The sequence below is a fragment of the Nilaparvata lugens genome, chromosome 4 (genome assembly GCF_014356525.2).
Source record: "Nilaparvata lugens isolate BPH chromosome 4, ASM1435652v1, whole genome shotgun sequence".
Taxonomy (NCBI): Eukaryota; Metazoa; Arthropoda; class Insecta; order Hemiptera; family Delphacidae; genus Nilaparvata; species Nilaparvata lugens.
The window spans coordinates 16,245,539-16,268,247 of record NC_052507.1 but is presented as its reverse complement, the minus strand read 5'-3'; the positions used below and the strand labels follow the sequence as shown (position 1 = coordinate 16,268,247).

The following is a 22,709-nucleotide window of genomic DNA, read 5'->3' as shown; positions in this document are numbered from 1 at the left end:
ATCTTCTTCGATTCATTGAAATTTATACTCTTAGATCATTGATTATTGCTAAAGGTCCAACTGTAACCAGAGAAAACTCCTATAATTGCTATTATTAATTCTGTGCTGTAACTCAATCTATCAACACGAGTAAATTATATATCGACGTTTAAAACCGGTTTCCCAGGTCCCCTTTGAAAATGTTCGATCTACTTACTTGCAGACCCTATTCTTCTGGCTGCTGAATCAGCTCCTGACCTTTAAATCACTGAGAATTGATTTTTTGAAGTAATATTCAAGCTCTGCACACAGACATCGATTCTTGTTTGTACGATCAAAGCATAAACTGAATTTAATCAGCTGGTGGTTTAAACTCAAAATTAACCACGCGACATGAAGTGGATTTAATCACTACCTCCTTAAACAAAGCTGTAGTGCATTCGTGTGACGTCAGCACAGGTAGGGCTTCTACACCAATAAAAACACTAGCTGATATAGATCAGCTAAAATCAAGGAATTTTTATTGGTGTAGGAGCCCTATCCGTTCTGACGACACAACGGATTTGTTTACGGGGGTAGTGATTTAATCCAGTTTAAAATGAAATCTATTTTAAACTGATAATGTGCAAACGGCACTTAGTCTGATAGAATTCATAAGTACTGCAAAATACATTACGAACAGAAATCGATGTGTGTGTGCAGGGCTTAACATATACTCGTATATATCTTGGAACATCAAACTGTTCGATAAACTCTCGACCAACTAACACGGATTGACAAAAATGCTTTTCCTCCCTCGGAGAAATTGTTGCCTTCGTGCATCAAACATACTCTTTAGGGAGAGGAAGCTGTATTTCTCACTTCAGATATTATAAAAATAACTATTCATAACTCACAGGAATTGCTTGTGTACATCTTAGGTCATCAAACTGATAAACTCTCAAACAATGAACACGAATTGACGTAAACTGTTCTTTCACTCACCAATAACTGTAAGGTTATAACGGAAGCTCCTGGTTGGTGTATTTCGGAAATCCACCCTGCATCTATAGAGACCCTCATCATGGCGCCTGATGGATTCCACGACGAGTCGCGCCGGATCCATCTGAGTCCTGAAGTAGGCTCTGTCGCCGAACACTTCTCGGTCCGACCAGTGCTTCGCCTGGTTCATCGGCTTGCCCCGCATGTCAAAGCTGCAACACACATTTCAAATCATCACTAAATATATCAAATATTGAGGTTCTAAATAAAGGTTAGCAGCAGTTTTGTTCGAATGCCTGTTGTTTTTACCTCAAGTAAAAACAGGTATTGTATTTATGAAGAACACATTATAAATCATGAGTATCCATACAAAATATTCGATATCCCGAATTGAGGTTCGAAACAGTTTTGAGCGATGTTTCCCTGAAGTAAAACAACCTAAAGTGAATAACCTGATGTAAACAACCTATTGTATATGAAGAACACATTTCAAATCATGAGTATCCATATCAAATATTTGATATTCTTAATTGAGGTTTGAAACATTTTTAAGCGATGCTTCTGGTTTTTACTTACTTACTCCGTGGTGCTACGGCCCGTTTAGGGCCTTGACCTCCTCTATGATGCCTCTCCATTCCTCTCTGTCGCCAGTTCTTCTTCGCCAACCTCGGACACCCAGCCTCTTCAAATCTTGTTCCACATCTTCTAGCCAGCGTTTTCATGGGCGTCCTCGTAGTCTCCTTCCTCCTGGATTTTCTCAGAAGACCTTCTTCACTGCTCTTGAGTCACTCATCCTTTCTACGTGACCTAACCAACTCAGTCGCCTGTATTTTATTTCGTTAACAATTTCTGTTTTTTGGTTTAGGTCACGTAACTCTTGATTTGTCCTTATTCTCCACTTCCCATTGTTACAGACTGGTCCGTAAATCTTTCTCAATACTTTCCGTTCCCAAGTACTCAAGAGATCTTCATCTTTCTTTGTGAGAACCCAGGACTCTGCGCCATACAACACAACTGGTTTTATTATTGTTTCATGAATTTGAATTTTCAACATCTTCGTTAGCACTTTGGATCTAAAGAATTGGCTTAGGGCAAAATAGCACTTATTACCTGCAGCTATCTTTGCTTTTATATCGACTTGGACGTTGTTGTCATCAGTGATTACTGAGCCAAGGTATTCAAATTCTGCTACCTTTCCAAAAACGAAGTTCTCTATTTTTATTTCTGTGTCACCTGCTTGTCGTGTTCTGCTGCTGGCCATAAGTAGTATAAAAAGGAGGAGTCTGGTGCACCAGACTCCTCCTTCACCTCAAGGTCATCCAGGTCAACCACCCTAACCTCAAGGTCATCCAGGTCAACCACCCTAACCTCAAGGTCATCCAGGTCAACCACCCCAACCTCAAGGTCATCCAGGTCAACCACCCTAACCTCAAGGTCATCCAGGTCAACCACACTAACCTCAAGGTCATCTAGGTCAACCACACCCACCTCAAGGTCATCTAGGTCAACCACACCCACCTCAAGGTCATCTAGGTCAACCACACCCACCTCAAGGTCATCTAGGTCAACCAGACCTACCTCAACGTCATCAAGGTCAACCACACCCACCTCAAGGTCATCCAGGTCAATCACTCTAACCTCAAGGTCACCAAAAGAAAAAAAAATTAAAAAAAATAATAATAATGATTAAAAAAAAAAAAAAAAAAAATTAAAAAAAAAAAAAAAAAAAAAATTAAAAAAAAAATTAAAAAAAAAATAAATAAATGAAAAAAATTAAAAAATAAAAAAAATCGGAAATAAATGGGAAAAAAGGGAAAAAAAGGAAAAAAAAAATTCCCTACTGATCTTGAAATGCCCCGCCGGTCGCCCGGCCGCCACCGGTCACCCCACCAGTCGCCCGGCCGCCGCCGGTCGGAAGAAGTATCATATTCTATATAATTTAAGTCTTTAAACATAAATCCTCTATGGTGTAGTGGTTAGCAAGTCAGCTTTCTGAGTTGGAGGCTCTATGCTCGAATCCAAGGCGGTAAAGGTAAGTATTAAAGGTCAGTATCAACAGAACCAGAGGATATATTTTTTGTATGTAGTGGGTAGACTGGCCCACCACTGCCAGTCATCCCGCTGCCAGTCGTCCGGCCGCCACCGATCGCCCGGCCGCCGGTCGCCCCCACCGGTCGCCCGGCCACCACCGATCACCCCATCGGTCGCCCCACCAGTCGCCCCACCATCGTCACCAGTCGTCCCACTATCGCTGCCAGTCGTCCCACTATCGCCGCCAGTCGCCCCACTATCGCCGCTAGTCGTCTAGTTTTTTTTTTTTTTTTTTTATTTTTTTTTTTTGTGGCCTTGAGGTTAGAGTGGTTGACCTGGATGACCTTGAGGTGGGTGTGGTTGACCTTGATGACGTTGAGGTAGGTCTGGTTGACCTAGATGACCTTGATGTGGGTGTGGTTGACCTAGATGACCTTGAGGTGGGTGTGGTTGACCTAGATGACCTTGAGGTTAGGGTGGTTGACCTGGATGACCTTGAGGTTAGGGTGGTTGACCTGGATGACCTTGAGGTTAGGGTGGTTGACCTGGATGACCTTGAGGTTAGGGTGGTTGACCTGGATGACCTTGAGGTTAGGGTGGTTGACCTGGATGACCTTGAGGTTAGGGTGGTTGACCTGGATGACCTTGAGGTGAAGGAGGAGTCTGGTGCACTTGTGCACCAGACTCCTCCTTTTTATACTACTGCCATATATTTCGTTTTGCCGTCATTTATTCTAAGTCCTATTTCTTGTTTTCAGCTAAAGCAAAAATGAATGAATGGAAATTGGGTATTGTGAATGAATAAATACAAATGAATTAAGCATCGGATCCAACATCATTTCCTTAAAGCAAGTAGAAATTCAAAATTTTGTAGCAACAAAAACGTGGTGTGACGTTTTTTGCATGGAATTTTGATGTAAATGAGTGCAGAGTTCTAAAATTCAAGATGAAATCCAGGAAGAGATCAATTATTCGATGATAATAACAATGTGGAGTGACTATAATTGCATGGATGTGATTGCATGGTTTGAACTCTGAATTCAATATTGAATTATTATATAGAGAGCAATATTTTTTATGGATTTATTTTGATGTAGAGATCAATGATTGAAGATGGATTCTCGGATGCATGGAAAGGATTCAAAGTAGAATCCATAAAATGTATGAGGATAGGTTGTTGAATAGGTCAAATATAAAATATCAAACTGATGATTTCCTCTCGAGTGTCCCATGAAAGAGTTCAACTCTCTACTTGTTTGAGCATAGAACAATATATATCAGGAAAATGTTGCTGTTTCTAATACTGAAATTATGAATATTGTCAACTAATCCTGTCATAATTGTGATATATGTTATTTTGAATACAATTATTCATCACCAGTATTCATTGAGATCAAGAAACTTGAAATACTTCAATCATGGCTCACATTTCATAACAGAGAAATAGCACAAGAAATAGAACAAGGGTGGAAAAAGTGGTTATGATTTGATATGAACAATGAGACACGGGACTTCTTTTTCAATCCTACAATAAACTTTTCTCCCTTAATCCTTCCTTTAGTGCGTTACTAGTGAAATAGAGATGTCAATCAATGTTTGGTAGTCTGATTGGATCCCCTAAAAATATTGATACAAGGTCTCAACCTTATAGTGCGAAGCATTGTGTACTGTATAGTAATGATGGGAACATTCTATGGCGAATGTTTTATATATATAAGTACAAGGCTGGTGATACACTGGCCTACCAGGCTGGGACACCAGAGAGTCCCATCAACCTCATCAACACACTCTCGGTATCAGAGAGTGTCGCGGGGCATTAGCTATTATTAGTGGATGAACTTTAGGTTTTGGTGTCACGATCAAGCCTAAAATAAATTGTCAGAGACTAGTATGATGGTGAATTTTTATCTGGAGCTGAATCATCATGAGAAAATCACAAGAATAATTCCAAAATGGCAGAATATCCATTCACTTTGAAGAAAATGGTCTCGTACATCAATGATCTAATAGAAGACAAATGGAACTGCTGATAATTTATTATTCTCTTGATGTCGGCTATCGTTTGGGCTCTATTCCAGGACATCATATTATATCCAATGATAAATTCGCTATTTAGTTAGTACCTGTATTTAGTTATCTGAGAAATTTATTTTAGATTCTGATAAAACATCAATTCATTCCACATTATTTGATAGTTCCAGTTGAATAGTCACATAAATAGGCTATGGTAACATACTCACCAAGAATATAATATATATGTGGAATCTTCTATTCTCAATACAGCTGAAATAATTCAATGTCCTCCATTTCGATATTAATGAATTGCGTGGATATGGATATAAATGACATAGTCGCCTCCCATAAAGGTGAGGTATGGAAAGTAGATACTACGATACTACTACATTATAGACAGTCAAGATCGTTTGAACACTTTTCGAGAGTTCCAAAATAATATATGATGAAGGTATCTTCATTTACCTCCTAATAATCCAAAACAGATTCCAGTAATTCAATTGATGATACTAATGAGGCCTATTTAGTAGAGCAAAGCACGTCGTCTAATCATCAGCTCAAATGTCATTCTACATCAAAGGCTGATTTACATCAACCTCATGGATTCAAGTTCGAACCTAATCGATGGGAATTACAGCGACATTTATCAACCCTTGCGTACATTTCAACGTACTACTCATATAATAACAACTGTGTGTCGTTACTGTACATCAAGAATTTCAAAATCAGGATATCAATACTCTTGAATGAACCATATTTAGAGCGGATAAATTCCAGAGCTTAAAAATATACTATTTTAAATGTTCAACAAATTGATTTAGTTCATGGAGTTTTTAAAGCATTGTCTTATTGAATCTAAGAAATCTACAATAAATCAAACATGAATTTAAAGACTGGAAAATTACTCCTCATTGTTTCCAAAGAAGATGGAAAGCGACCACGCTTAGAGGCTTGTAAATTTTCTTAAAGAACAATGAATTTTCACGCACAATTAAGAACAATCTGTCATAGAAAGGGAACGTCAAACTTCCACACGAACAGAGTTGAAGAAATAAATTCGCTCATGAAAGAAAGAACTTTCAAAGCTTTCATGGTGTGGTTGCTGATAAGAAGTTTACAGAAGCGACCGACGAATATACAGAACAAGTCATGCTTCCCACCCTCCAGTCAGAACTCTGACAGAAGACAGAAATTTGAGAGAGTCACTGCGTCAACAATGTAATGTCTCACCAGAATGGGTTGAAAATGGACTCGACTACTGAATGGATGAGTCCCAGTCTTATTTGCTAAGGCTCTTATTAATAAGGATCTTATTTGTTCAATCAGCACATCTGTCTCTTCCAATGGGCTGGATTCAAAAACTGAAGATCCAAGGCCGAGGAGTCCTTGAATTGAAATCCCCATAACGAAATTTATATTTTTCCCTAGTTGCAAGTGTGCCTAGTTGCCAATGACATCTACTGTATCAAGTTATTCATTTTTCGTAGGTGAGTGAATTGCTCTTTGTTTGTCTGTATGATCTTAGGCATCACATTATCCAGTTCTACATGATATACATAAGTTCAAAGTCTCTCACACATGAATCGTTTCAAGTGGAATGAATTCTTTGTTCTCTATTTATTCCTTGTTCTTCATTTATTCATACAATAAGTACATCTAGTACTTGTGCTATTTCTCTCCCAAATTTAGATAGGGTTACACATAGTCCGAATTAGGTTAAGTTTTCACTCCACAAATCTTTCAGTCCTTAGATATGTTCACAAAGTGGATTTTCAAACTTAGATGCTTCAAAACCAAAAATAAAGCAGATATTTAAACATTAAAACATTATTCTCTTTACAAACTATGATCGATATTCGAAAATACAATAATTTATCAACATTGAAATGAAATTTCTATCAATAATATGATTTATCATTGACTCTTGAATGAAATGTATCAAGACTTTACAAATAAAACAAAAACTGAACACTCCAATAGACGGCATCACAGTTCGGTTAGTTCCTACATACAACAAAATCAAACTCCTAAATTACAATTAGCAGAACTTTCCACAATACAATACTAGTTTCAACTCAAATTCTGTTTGCAGTGCAGTGAACTCATGAATTACGATCTTATCCCAATAAGATTCATGAGCTGGAATCATTCATTTATGCAATATAATATACGTAACTGATAAGGAGCAGCAAACTCGTTTGTTGGTGTAGCATATCCTTGAACACACAACTATTTGCCTCTTCACATCAGATACTCCTCTCCTTTTCACAACTGAGTGTGGGTTTCCAAGTTCTCTTGAGTTTTCCTCCTTGGAAATTACTTTCCTTCTCTCCTCATATCACATACTCATCTCACTTGAGTGTGCGTTTCCTGGTATTCTCATCTCACTTCTTCTTAATCTTATAACACTTTCTTCCATTCTCTTCATATGTAACATTTATTCCTCTCCTTCTCACAAGCGTATAAGCTCTCTTGTTTTTATCTCTCTCTCTATCTCTCTCTCTCTCTCTCTCTAATATTACATACCCTCTTCTCTCCTTGATCTCTCTCTGTATGTGAAATGAAGGCTACGGAGGGGTGCAAGCCAAATACAGATAATAAGCAAAATCTACAGCCTTGGTGCGTCGAAAACTAGAGCTAACTGTGTTCAGAAGGAAGCAGACCGTTAACTTGATAATTAATACCAACATTTCACCAACTTTATTAGTGATTCAACAGCGAATCATACGATTAGAAAGCTGATTCTACCCCTTCGGCATTGTTTAATGCGATTATAAACTAGCGAATGCTCTTTGCAACGGTTCAGATCATAGTTGATGAACTCTAAGCGTGTTTAGTGAACTTCTGATTGTCTTCAAACCAAAAGTACTGTCGGCAAAATCAAGCAAAAAAAAAATATTCTTCACCTTTTCATGTACATAATATCCACTTGTCTGCTCATTTATTACAAACATTCATTCAATTGAACTTTGGAAAATAGTTTGACACAATTGAAATTGAAATTTATTCTTTCAAAATACATTACATCACAATATAATTACAATATATAGCTGGAAATAGTGGGAAAATATTGTTTTAAACAACCCCTGAGATAATACAGTGTGGGGTCGTTCATGTTCCATATGCATTTTTTAATCTATTGATCAGTATGGATACAATGTTTAACAAATATAAGAATTAAAATTGCTTGTATAGTATCGATAATGGAGGAAATTGGTGGTGACGATGAGAAATTATTGAAAATATTAAATTGATTTTCAGTGAAGCACTTTCATGCCCGATACAATAGAGGATCAATGAACACTGAGAGAATATAATTAGAAATCAAATAATTATTATGAATGTAATGGATATTTCCAAGTAAAAATTCAATGATCCCATCCAATGTGTGTTACTGACTGTTCAATACATGTGAAGTGATAGTGTTTTACATACACATCTTATTCTCCAAGAGAACCTTTTGTGAATACTATCGTTATTTTCACCAGGAAAATTATGATAGTCCCCAAATTTAATAGTCCCCAAGAATTATCAATTAAGAATGAGATTCTTTGAATTATTCATATTGTTTCCAAAATAATCAATTCATTAATGATTGATTTACCAGAAAATTTAGAATTTGGATTTTATTGTTTTTTTCTTCTGTTGTGATAAAATAGTTCAAAAAAGGGTACTGAGATTTTTATTCCTATCTAGAATTTAGAATATCTTCTTAGTTCAACAACAATACAGATCCATCCATACAGTTGAACAATGTGAAGTTGCTTTAATATCTGAACCAATAAGAAAATAACTGGCTCTCAAATTGCAGTAGAATATTACTGAGTTGGAGTTACATTCTATTGTAAAAAGCAGGAAATATTACCTACTGCACTATTATCATCCTGAAGATCTTCATTTTTCTCAATTCAATTCTTTATTGCCAGAATTTAACAATGCAACAAATCAAGGTTAATAAATCATCACTTATTACAAGGAAATAAAAAAAAATTAACTACCGAGAACTGATTAATCATTAAGAGTGATCACAATAAATTACTAGCTATTTTTAACAATGCAACAAATAAAGGTTAATGAATCATCACTTATTACAAGAAAATAAAATAAAATTAACTACCGAGAACTAATTAATCATTAAGTGATCACAATAAATTACTAGCTATTTTGAGCGTCGATTAACGACGAATAGTATTCACCAGTCCCCAGGAATCAAGAAATCAGTTTCAAGTGCGTCTGATGTATGATGTGACAGAGCTGCAATGAGGAATGACGTGAACGATTCTGATTGGGCAAGTTATTGTGTGCTTGACATCCATAAATGGTTTCCAGGCAGTGATAATTGAAGTACCACGTCCGTATTCACGGAAACGTGTATTCGCATAGATACACCGTCGTCTTCGGGTCGTTTCACGTTTGGCAATTTGTTGAGCTTTCAGCCGCAAATTCGGAACAGTAATCAAGGAACTGTTATCGTTGTTTTGCAATTCTGTGGCTTGCTTGTCGTCGTCAGTGACAACACTGTAACGCACGTATTCACATGCCACCACGTCTCCACAGCTCTAGTAATTGAACCTGAATAGCTTTCCAAAGGTGAAAGGCTGACGTCAGTAGAAAAAGCGTTGCTCTATTATCAGCAATGATAGCAACATATACGCATGGATAACCATATATGCAACCCTATCTGTGGATCATGTCAAGGAATGAGACATCAGAAATAGTTACTCTGTGATTATTCATAGGATACTCGATTTGAACCCAATTTGTCAAAAATTGATCCCGTCTCTTACACAACCCCGAATTCATCCCAGTATCCTTGTTTTCCTCATTTGTACGATTAGATGTTCCAAGAATCTTATAACTAGAATTCTAATCACCATCCCACTTACTATGACCTCTTCGTCACTAATTTTGTCTCTCCTCTATTCCCCGGTAAGCCTACATGTTTTCCTTGTTGTATAATTTGTTATACAGAGAACTCACAAACAGCTTCGTAGAATTCTCTACAATAACAATAGCTCACTAATTGCTTTTGAACTGTTGCAGAACTCTAGGCTGCTAGGAATTCTAGAAGCATGAGTTCAAGGAAGAGTTTATAATAATAATCATCATCATCATGCTTTCATGCTTACAGAAAAAATTGGTTTACATAAATCTGGGAATCTCTGTACACACTTTTTATTTCAATAATTAGAGTTCAATATTCATTTTCGCGAGAGATTAGAGTTGAGATGAAGAAATATCTAATAATTATAAAAAAATATTATAAAATCTGAATTATTAGAGAAATACGATAGGAGAAAATAGTTCATTATTCAGTGGCAATTCCTTCGACTGGATGGAAAGAATAATTATTATTGATACTATTATTATTATTATTATTATTATTATTATTATTATTATTATTATTATTATTATTATTATTATTATTATTATTATATTATTATTATTATTATTATTATTATTCATTATACTTCTTCACAAGTTTCAGCTCTTGCGTATTTAAAGATATCACGTGTGAACATCAATAATTATCCAACAATAATAAACATAATTAATTGAAGGTTGTTGTACAGTACTTTCACAATAACTATTCTAATATTGAAGATCACGTAGCTATCATGATATTTGACTTTCAAAAGTTCCAATATTGGATTGTACAATTGGAATATTTTTGAAATATTGAATACTCATTATCATGGTTAACGCTTAACAGAGTAATCACACAAAACATGTTCTTATGTCTGTGCCTCATCCAAGTTGTTTATGATTATATTGCAATGCCAACAATCTATTTCAAAATTTGTACATTTATAAAAAATCCAATTCATAGACATTTTGAAAAGAAATGTATGAAGAGTAATGGAATTAAATTCCATTACAAAATTAAAAATGTTGTATTATGCGAAAATTTCAAAATAGCTGTGGAATCAATGACATTTTTAATCTCGTTAAAATGTCGCTATCAACATTAATTTGTTGATGGGGTTATCTTTGATTCATTGATTCATCCCTTATGTGATGGATAACTTGGTTTTTACTCAATTTTTCATCTTCATTTGATGTATAATTCCTTCAAGCTGTCCTAGTCTTTTAGAAAATAATTTGTCTCGTCTCCAAAGAGCATATGAATGGAGACAACCATACATTTTTGAATTAAATGGTTTGCTGGAATCTTATTTGTGCAGAGTTTCTTGACCTTTGAAAAACCACGTGTCTTCAGAGAGCATACGAGTAAATTATGTTAGGAACATAAATTCTGTTATTCAATTGAACTCAAGCTACGTAAGCTACAGATCACGGCATCCAACCATATAATTGATGGAAATTAATCCATTATTCATTTATTGTCGCTGCTTGGAAGCTGACGAGAGAACTTGTTGAGAGCCAGAAGGAGCTTTCTCAAGCACTTTGTGCTTTTCTCGGCTGGAAGTTGTTGCCATGGCGACGTGTCTCCTTTCACTGGGAAGCTACCCGTGGATTTCGATCGTTGCTCAAGTATCTAGTTTACCCTCGCAAACTAGAATACACATACAAACCTGGATATAAGCCTACATACAAATCTACATGATGGTGATGATGAAGGTTACCATGAGCAACGGATTCAAACCTACATGATGGTGATGGAAGATACCATGAGAGCATGTAAGAGCAGCAAATTCAATGCGTGGAACATGAAGACGATGAGTTCCTTTCTAGTTTCAAGGGAGTGCTATATTCAGAGCGATTCCAAGACGCATGAAACGCCTTCAATTCACGTGGAATATGTTGGTGAAATGAAGTTCTCCACTCATTCTTACCTTCCAGTTCCAAGTATGCCTCCTTTCAATCCTTGTGCACATTCGTGATATATCCCACTTCTCGGCAAATCACTATCCTCTGCGTATTTGTTTTGTGTAAACCCTCCCATTCAGCGACCCACTTTTCTTTAAAGGCTCTACATCATCAGCGAGTTATGAATGCTCTATTAGTGGGAAGTAATCCGTTAGACGCAGGGATACGATTCTCCCCGTAATGGCTGACGCGACAAGACGCGCTCTGGAAACAAAAGGCATTGCTTCGGCGTCTGCAATAAGGCTTTATTCGATGAGTTGATGAAATCTTCTCCGTTTCTACTCTCTCTCACTCACTTTCACCTTCAGAAATTCTCTCAATAACGCCGCCGCCGCCGTGACATTGCATTACACATATCGTTCCTCTTCTGTGAACTGCTTCCTCAACCACTCATTCCCACATCCTTCCTTCCAGCACTCATTTCGCAATTTCCCTTTCAGCTGCCGCGCGCTTCTCACCTTTGCACAAAGTGTGAACAACTTCATTTGAAAGCGGATACTTGAGGACTGGGGGTGTGAGTGTATGTGTGAAATTGTAAACTGCTTTATTCACAGAGATACGTTCTTACTCATAAACGATGAAATAAACAATTGAATATTGGAGGGTGGTCACCATCGCTTTATCATTATAATCAACGAGTTGGTAACGAGATTGTCCTTAATAGTTCAATGAATAATTTAATTAGTAATAATTGGCATATTATTCGTAGTCATTAATCCAATCAATATTTGAAAAACTTCATAATTTTGAAACTCAGTTCAACTGCCACCAATCTAAGCAATATTGAGAAAACCTCTTAACTTCTAAAACTATAACTTCAAAACTTAGCTTCACTGCCACCGATGCGAAACTTGAGAAATATCGCAAACTGGAACATAAAATAAAATAATATTTTATTCTATGTTCCAGTTTGCTATATTACTATATATACTATATGTACTATAATATATACTATTATAGTATTCTCAGTATCTTGTAAAAAACTTGACGGAATTCCCGAGATTTTTAAATTATATTGAATTTATATTCTATCGCAGCTCAAGTACATGTTTCAAGATGTTTTCAAAGTGCTAAGTCATTATAATAATATTCTTTCTCAGAGCAAGACTAAGAGATTACAAACCAAGCATAATTCACGAAGATTTACTGGACTAAGAGATTACAAGCTAAGCATAATTCACTAAGATTTACTAAGCAAATTTCATAAGCTTCATATCATAGAAACGTTGAACCATATCATTCTACTGATTGGCAAATGACAAATGAGTAACTTTCACTCTCTTGGACTCTTCGGTAAATGCTTGAAGGAAGTTGACAGAAAGCACATCTGAATCAATAAATATGATTCCACTCGATTCCTCAATCAAAAATGATTTCATACTGCAATGAGTGGGAGTAGGAATATCACCGAAATCACTTTATAATACCATCAAGTGGACAAGTATTGTTAAGAAGTTTTCAATTTTAGAAGACTAATTTTGGAATCTTTTTGCTAAGGGAGAATTCTCCTACTCAGTTTCTTGCCAATTGCTGCAGGCAAAAAAACAAGAGGGAATGTTCTGTTTGCTCTCCTGTAATTTCCTCTGCAGCCAAATGATGAAAGACTGGACAGCTTCCGGTCTGTGAAAATTAGGCTTCCAAGTCCAACTCACTTCGGAAAATGAACTTTCACAGCGTATCAGGCGGGCAGATGGCGAACTGGCAACGAAATGAGAAATTAGATAACATAATTGAATCATTGAGCGGAGTGTGTAGGAGTGGGCACGAACGCAAGCCTTGAGGCGCTGTTTTGATTGCAAACTTATCGGCTGTTTTGTAAGTTTCCATTACAATCTCTAAGAATAGAAGGAAGTTTCAATTCCCTCATTGTTCCTCAAGAATAGAATTTTTTGAAACCTGATGAAATCATTTGCTTGTAACAGAGCTCCTCAAAAGCATTCGATTAAGAGGACTACTAATTACAGCATAAACTCAAATTGATCGTTGATGAGATCAACAAGAAAAAATGTTGTTATTCAGTAACTTTTTCGGTTTGAGTTTGATTATAAATTAATTGACTGGATTATTTTGGGTTAAGAGGCTCAGAGGTTCGGAACAGTTCTATTGATTCTATATAACAATTTACAATCTTATATAAAGTACTTATATTAAAGATATATAGATACTATAAATAATTCATAATTTTGTGAGTATGAAGTAATAAATGAATTTATATAAAAAGGCACTACTGCCATAAGTGGAACTTGTTTGCCAGCAGTGAGTGCGATTTGAAAATACAATAGCTATTTATGTATTAAGAGCGTAATGCGCGACGCGAAGCGGAGCGTGATAATTTTGCAAGAGCGATAAGGAAATCAATAATAGGGTAAGGAAAGCTAACCAGGTATACTACCAAATAAGCAGGACACTACTTGGGAAAAGAGAGATAAGCCAGGGAACAAAAATGAAAATCTATCAAGCAGTTTTTAAGCCCATCCTAATATATGGAACAGAATGCCTGACACTTCTAGATAAACATAAAAGTAGAATTACCTCCTCAGAAATGAGATATTTAAGAAAAGTCGTTGGAAAGACAAGGAGAGACAGAGTGAGAAATGGAGTGATCAGAGATACTCTAAAGGAGGAAGAGCTGATCATTTCTGTCCAACGAAAAGCTTTAGGTTGGTATGGACATGTCACACGAATGAGGGAGGAAAGAAAAGCAAGGATGGTAATGGAAGCAAGACCGGAGGGACGTCGAGGCAGGGGACGACCACGGATGGAATGGAGCGAGTATGTGGCGAGTATCGCGGCTGGAAAGGGAAAGACAATGACGGACGTTAGGAGGATGGCCCAGGATAGAGTGCAATATAAGAAATGGCTGGAGGCACCCGACGCTTAGCGGCATAAGGGGAAGGAAAAGAAGAAGAAGAAGAAGATAAAGAAGCATTACGCGCGAATTACATACAAATTTTTTTCCACAACCTGTTAAATTACTTATATCGGCGGAGTTAGCTGATTAGGGAGCGTAAAAAAACTCTTCTGCGCATGCGCGAATGATTTGAGAGCGTAACGTAAATCTACTGCGCATGCGCGGATGGTTAGCGAGCAGAAAAGAAGATTCTCCTCAGAAATAAGCTGAAAAAGTGGTTGTAATTATACTATAATACAAATAGTAACAGAATCAAGAAAGGAAGTTATTATAACAGCCGTATTTTACACTATGTTCTTAAAGCTATTGTAAAATTATCATTTCAAACACTTATCTTGAAATAAACTCTAGTTAACTCGTGAAAGGAAGAAGAAGTTTCATTATCATAATATTACAACCACCACCACAAACCTTTCAATTGGAAACAAGCTTCGATCTCGAATGTAATCCACTCAATATAATTACTATGACATCGCACCATTCTTCTATCCTACTTCAATGCTTATGAAACTCCATGATCACCGGAAAACTTAGATCATAGATTGAAAATTCTGAAGAGTTTCTTGAATATTCTTATTCATATTTCAAAACTGTAGTAGCAAGCAAAAGAAGCCTCTCGTATAGAAATATCTTGCCTAACAGAAGAAAATTAAGACGTCGGTATTTTGTATGTTGATCCGAATATGGTTGTGAACAATATATTCTTCGAACTCAACATTGACAATAGCATTGAATGAGCGTATGTATATGTATGGTTACTGTATAGCAATAGAAACCTTCAGCAATGGGAAGTAAATTATTTTTGAAAGTGTGATGAAAGCAACTACTAATCTACAGTATTAATACTCTCTCGTGTTAGTGAGAAATTGTGCCAGTAATCTAACTGACATTGAAAAGAACAGACTGCAGTAATAATGGAAATGATGATTTCATTCGGAGAAAGTTTGTGATGGCAATTTCTGAATGGTAAAATATCGTAAGCGAGTATTAGGATGAAGATTACTATGTTGTTTACACTCCAGTGGGCTGTTAAATCAAGTGATCTGGAAGAAGTGAGTTTTTCAAGGGAGGAAGAAACTGAGTGCTCCTTCAGGAGAGAGAGAGAGAGAGAGAGAGAGAGAAAGAATTCATCTCAGACTGCTCGTTCAGAGTAATCTCCGCTCTTCCTCACTTTCCTGAATGGATTTAGTCTCGCTTTGATGATACCTGAATTTCAACCTTCCACTTTAAACGGACCAGAATCAATAAGAATGGAGCAATTTGGCGCGGTACCAAACTTGCATTATACTAAAGTCTGATCGACTTCACAAAGGCTTGGAATTATATGCTTTTCTGCTCTCCCAGATAGTTTTCTCGATAAATAAACAGCACACTTTTCTGAAAAATGATCTTCTTTAGATTAGTTTTATTTATCATTAAAATTGTGTGCGAATCAAGTTATCATTTGAATTATGTTAGTAACATAACCTTCAGACTGTGTTTTGCAAATTAAGGTTTGAAGCAGTTTTGGGCAAATGTATGTTGTTTTTATCTGGATTGTATTTGCATATAAATGAATATCATTGTCAATTACAATATACCAATCATACACCAATTCATGATACCTAAAATCGTTGCGAACCATATTCACTGGAATATTGTAGGAAATAACTAGGATAATTCCTGGTTAGATAAGATAGTCAAAATAGCTACAAACTAGTTAAAACCCTTGTTGAATTGGTATTGTCAGGATAGCATAATATTGGAATCAACTAGGATAATTCCCAGTAAGGTGAATCACTCAAAGTTAGGAAATGGAAGTTCTGGCAATAGCCTGTTTTTCCAATCATCCAATAAATGAATAAATTAGCTACAAATTAGTTGAAAACAATCTTCTAGTGATTATTATGATTAGCACAAGAATTAGTCAATTCTTATAAGAAATTGAGCATTATTCTCCTAAAATGGGAAACGCTAATAGTAAAATTTGTACATACAAGGAGCTACTCATACTATTACTCGAATTCGTTGTCAAACGGAAATGTTTTAATATTGAATAAAACTTGATTTGATTTGATTTGTATGGATACTTCTATGTATACAACGTAGCATGTGATATCCACCATGGCAATAACAACTATATGAGAAAAGTATATCATGAAACAGTTCTTAGCAAGTGAGTGAATAAAAACAGACATCGTTTCACAATTGCTGTTCATTCCAATGAAATTCCTTCGATTGAATATTGTCTTAATCCACTGGGAATGGTGGAACAATTAATAATGTGAAAATATTATTGTATTATACTCTAGATGGGATTTACATCATCAAGCAGACATTGGTATCAGGTGATATATAGGTTAATCAATTAACAAAACAGCATTGAACTTCACGTTAATTGAAGGTTGACCGAGGTTATTGATTGACTCTTTGAATGAGGTGGATTCGAATTGTATGACATTGTTAGCATCTAATAATCATTTTCAGTGGAAGATACGTTGTACTTGAGTGGGTACTGCGACATCATACATATTCTTTTTTGATTCGTACAATAAGTAAATCATTAAAATGATTGGGAGAAAAAAATGAGTTAACCTTGTGCTATTCCTCTCCTATAGTATTCGCATTGTTTACTTGGTCTCTTGTCTCTGTTGCGCTGCAAAATTCAGAACGGGTGGAAGGTAGAGGGTATCTGTCAGCCTATGAAAAACACGGGCAAACCCATTTAGCCCTGAGAGGGGCAGAGCAACGTCTGCTTGTCAACCAGGTTCAAGCCCCTGCTGTAGGCTCACAACATTAGAAGAGCAGGTAGGCCTACATGTAATGTAAACAGCGTCACTAACTTCGCTGAATAGTTTAAACGCATTAACAAGACTGTTGTTACTCTGATATGGGACAGGTGGCCTATTGTATGTAGGTAGGCGCCACAGCATGTCAACGCCAGCTCTAGACACCGGAGAGTAGGAGCTGGAGTTATACGCCTAAATCAAAAGCATTCGGATTGGAGTTCATTGAGTGCTGTGCTGAGCAGTGAGGTGAGGAGGGAATAATTATTTTGGAATAACGTGATGATAAGATTTGACTGTGTAGTCTAGTAGTTGGTGCATTATGTGGATTTGTAGTATTTCTTTCAACCCGAAGATAAATTTAATATAAACAATGATAAACACATCATGATCCAAAAATTTAGAAAATTATGTCAAAAATGTTTATAAAAGACAAAAGAACAAGCAATTCAAAGTCTTCCTCCATCTATTCATATACTTATTTACTAATGGATAGTATATTATTTTCTGCAGTTACAGTCTTAATATTCTCTATCAACACGAGAATCACATAGTCGAAAATACAAGAATGAGGCCTCGTTGAATAAAAGTTTGATAAAATGATTAGATGCCACAAAAACCTTTCAGAGAAGTATTTTTTTGGAAAGAAAGCTCCTCTGATCTGTTTCCGTGCAATTTAATCATAGTTAAAATGAAAATAGCTTTCATGCCACAAAAGCTAACACCCGGTTGCACAAAAGTCTGTTAGCTTTCAATCTCAATTCGATGCCACGAGATCCAATGAGAATTGCCATCTTTTCAAAAAGCGTCTTCTTATTGGCTCTCGTAAAATTTGATCATGATTAAAACTTCGAATGTTTTTTTGTGTAAATGGGCCTTGGAGTGTCAATTTAATATGTGATGAGATAATCCAAGTCCAGGTGAAGATACCAATCAGGCCACTACCTCCGTAAACAAAGCCATATAATGCATTCTGGTGACGTCAGCAAGGTAGGGCTACTAAACACATCCTACACCAATAAAAACACTAGCTGATATAGATCAGCTGGAATCAACAAATGTGAGATAGTGTTTTTATTGGTGTAGGAGGTGGTGAGTAGTCCTACTTGTGCTGACGTCACCAGAATGCACTATGGCTTTGTTTACGGAGGTAGTGATCAGGCCCAAATTACTCAGGATCAGACAGATCCAGTGAATAATCTTTTTTTATCCCTGATGTATTCAAAAAGCAAACTATTCCCCAAAACACAACTCAACTATGAGATGTTCGACCAAGTTATAGTGCTTGAACTTTTATAATAGGAGAATGAATCCCAATTATTAGTTCGGAGCTCAGACATTAATTCACTTTAGCAGAGTTTGATGCTTGAATAGTGGAGAGTTCCATGAACTATGGCAGACCACAGCATCATCACCATCAGCAGCAATTCAATTGGAATAAAGTTGAGCAGTGCTGTTATTGTTCGGAGTATTGTTAGCAGGACACCGTTTGTTTATGTCGGATGAGTTAATAGGGGGTGAGGGGCGGGATGAAAGTGGCGCTAGTTTATTTCACAACTTGGTTGAATGTCATTCATTCATTCATTCATAAGTTCAGGGGACTTGCATACATACAATAGGCATTAGTTCACAATAGGTGGAATAACGCGATAAATCATTGGACGGGGGAGTGTGTCGTAGTACTGAGGTGTGCCCCCCACCCACTGAGTCATAACGGTGGGGTGAGGGTGACAACACAAACCTTCATCCTGACCCTCCCGAATGGCGAAGTTAGGGCAACGGCGAACTTCGGTCGTCCTTCACGGCACTAATGACACTTCCCTTTCGCGCTCAAGTTCTGTCCTTTCTGTAGACGGCCTCAGCACACACTTTCCGGTTTCTTGTGTCTTCACGGCTTCCCCTCCCTCTCTCGCACACCTTCGGCACAATCGTTCCGGGTCTCTCGCTTCCAGATTATTCTTATCCCGACTTTAATTCTGTCGACAAACGCTGATAGGATCAGACTGACAATAAACTTGAAAGTAGGTTGAGTGAACGAAGGTCTCTGAATGAACGAAGTCAGACTCCTCTCAGATGTTAAAAGGACCAATCATTGAAGAAACTTTAATGTGAACTAAATTCTGCAGGAAATAGGAATATATTTGGTTTAAAAGATATCTCTATTTTGAAAAAGCGTCATCTTGTCATTTCAATAATTGGAATAATTATTAAACAACTTATTTGTATTCGAAGGCATCGCGCACCAATCTGCCAAGTTCATCATCTTGAGTGTTCTGTTCATTATATAGGATTGAACAATATATCAAACGAGTTCAACACCGATAATAATTGATTATCTAGAGTGTCATCCGTGAAATGACACATAGGAATTCATTAAGTGAGTCGATATGTATATCAAAGAAAAAAATCTGTCATCACCCATGGATACTAAACAGTTTTTTTCAAGTCAATTACTAACCAAGAGAAGACATTATATTAATAGTTCATTTCATTGATTTGTCATTGAAAACTTATAGAATATGACTGTATTCAGATTTGTCATTGCTGTTCAATTAGGAATAGAAATTGGGCCCTTTATCAGAAACAATCGACTTTTAAAAATAGATCTTAGCATTTTTGCACTCATCCGAGGCGAGGCGTCCGGTCATCTCTGGATTCGCAATTGACTGGACAAAAATTGATATGTAATGTGTATATTATTGAATTTGGAATAAATACGAGAGAAGGGTGAAGAAACCAAAAGAGAATCGTTTCTTTACAAGCAGAATGTTGTCTGAGATCGTGCTATGTCAAACCGTGTACCTGAGCCGTCTATAAAACTATTCAACACTTTCCATGATCTTGCATGGGTGCTTTGAGAATCGCATTATTTGAGGGTACTGTCATTCTAACAATCATCAAGAGCTGGAAATACACTCAAAATGATACTTTTTCTCTAACCCTCCGGCAGTCGCTACACAAAACTATTGAATAGGGTGGTGTCAGTGAATTAGTCACCTATGCATTCCAAAAAAATGGAGCCCCCATCACTCCACTGAGTTGCAGTATCAACCGAGCAATAGTTTAGTCTTTAGGTGCCATTTAGTCGCGACAGTGCATAAGTCGCACTAAGATAGGGGAAGACTGTATACGGGGACTTTAAACGGACCAATAACACAGAATTGATGGCTTTGCTTGATTTATTTCATGGGGCTATGAAATGGTAATCATCCAGATGTTCATAGGCGTGAAATAATCCAAAAAGATGGAAAAGTAATAATACATTTAATTGATATGTTTTGACAGTGGAAAAAGTAATTATACATTTAATTAATATGTTTTGACAGTAAACAGAGTACATAACAGTTGGAAAATTGGATGGTGTACAAAATACTCGTGTGATTTAGTAGGGCGCCACTACCAGAAGGTTAAGCTTCATCTGTCTAATAATATACTGTAGAATAAAGCTGTTGATTATAATCTATAATGAATCCTGCTCGGTTAAAGTATTATGATGAGTACTCTTGTCTCATTCCGCAATATCCGACTGAAAGCAGTTTTCATGCGAGTATCACGTTTAACACAATACTCTCCTATGATGTGATGTCTCAAAAAGAGCAAGAGGAGCAAGATAAATCGGTAATTGCACATGGGGTAGATAATACGTTGCGCTTGTACAGTACTTGTGCCTGGCCTCGACTTCATAGGGATCGCAGGAGGGTTGGAGTGCGGAAAGAGATGATAAGATGAAGCAACGAGAGAAAGGAAGTGATGATTACAGAGTAAAGAGTGAGTGGTGGGAAGTAAGGTTGGGGAGGGACGGCGTAGCACAAAAGCTGCAATTCTGACTCCTATTAAGTCCTTACAAATGGTGTTTTTACACCATAGAGGGAGCGCCGCACTCGCAACTTTTTGATACACACACACGGGACGGGGCGGGCAACACGGCCTGGGATCATGCGACCACAGACTTCGCTTTTGTTGCTCCCCAGTATTTATAAAAGGCAAAGAATGAATGGAAGAAAAAACGTGGCGAGGAGAGTAAGCAGTCTTCTATCTTCCTCTCTTCCTTACCAACCTGCTCGCTCTTTCTCCTTTCCTCCTGCATCGAGTGTACCTAGGTGGGCGTTAGCACAGGCAGAATTCTAATCTGACTAAGCCTTTTGTAACTTCTCCTTTGTATGTGGCCCGCCGAGAGGAAATTGCATAAAACAGTGATTAAAACGGGAAAAATCCCATATCCGTTTACCATCTAATAAGGCTCCCTTATTACAGCCTCCAAAGATTTTATCACTACTTTGAACTAACCTTTCACATACTTGCTCAAATTTAAAATTGACGTTCTCATTTTCCATTAAAACGAGAATCTCAACTCATTATCAGACAAGAGAGTCAAGGGAAAATTATGATGAAGAAACAGCATATGTAAGTTCTGTAATTCAAATTGTGATAAAATTATTGAAGAATGAAGGGAATACCATGGTTTTTGGAGGGAATGGGAGTGAGAGAGTGGACTAGACCTGCGTTAGCAGTTCGAGAAATGAGAAAAAAATTGGGATTGAAGCTTGAGGAGCAAGAATAATACGTTTTTGAAGCTTCACAAAATCATCGATAAAAAGCTTAGATGAGCTTATAAAAATTATTGAAGATGGTGAAAAAGCTTAAATAGAAGAGAAAAAAGCTGGAGAATGCAAAAAAGTAGGAGAAAATGATAACGTGGGAAAAAAAGAAGAGAAGAGAAAAATAAAAATTGGCATATGATGGCACAAAATAAAAATAGCAGAAGAAAACGAAACGACGAATACAGTTCAACGACTGTTACAATAGCAGTCAGAAGTAAATAAGGAATTCAGAACAGGACGAGAGAGGAGAAGAAAAGGAGACAATGAGTGCGAGAAAATTAGGAAAAATGAGGATGAAGTAGGGGGAGAAAAAGATAAAGACAAAACTATAGACAGGTCATTGAAAGCTTAGGGAACGATGAGCGATGCGCACTTTTTAGTTGTAGGAGTGGTGGAATGAGAGTTCTCCTTGGTATGAGTCGGTGCCTGTTACATGGAGATAAACGAACTGAAGACTGGAGCACAAAAAATTAATGCGCTGACGAGAATAGTAAGAAAAGAAGCTCCTTCTCACCTCTCTTCCTTCGCGTTTAGTTCGTGAATCGCGAGGAATGAATACTGTCTCACCGTACCCCTTGTCATCTGGATTCTGATAAC

At 36.9% G+C, this 22,709-nt stretch overlaps 1 protein-coding gene across 1 annotated transcript in view; it reads right to left on the bottom strand.

Annotated features, from left to right (window-relative positions):
• LOC111046987 (synaptogenesis protein syg-2) overlaps positions 1–22,709 on the bottom strand; it is a 478,902-nt gene that overhangs the window by 104,320 nt on the left and 351,873 nt on the right. Inside the window, exon 3 of the mRNA XM_039426761.1 lies at positions 964–1,172. Coding sequence (XP_039282695.1) covers positions 964–1,172 — 209 coding nt within the window. The remainder of the gene's footprint in view (positions 1–963; positions 1,173–22,709) is intronic.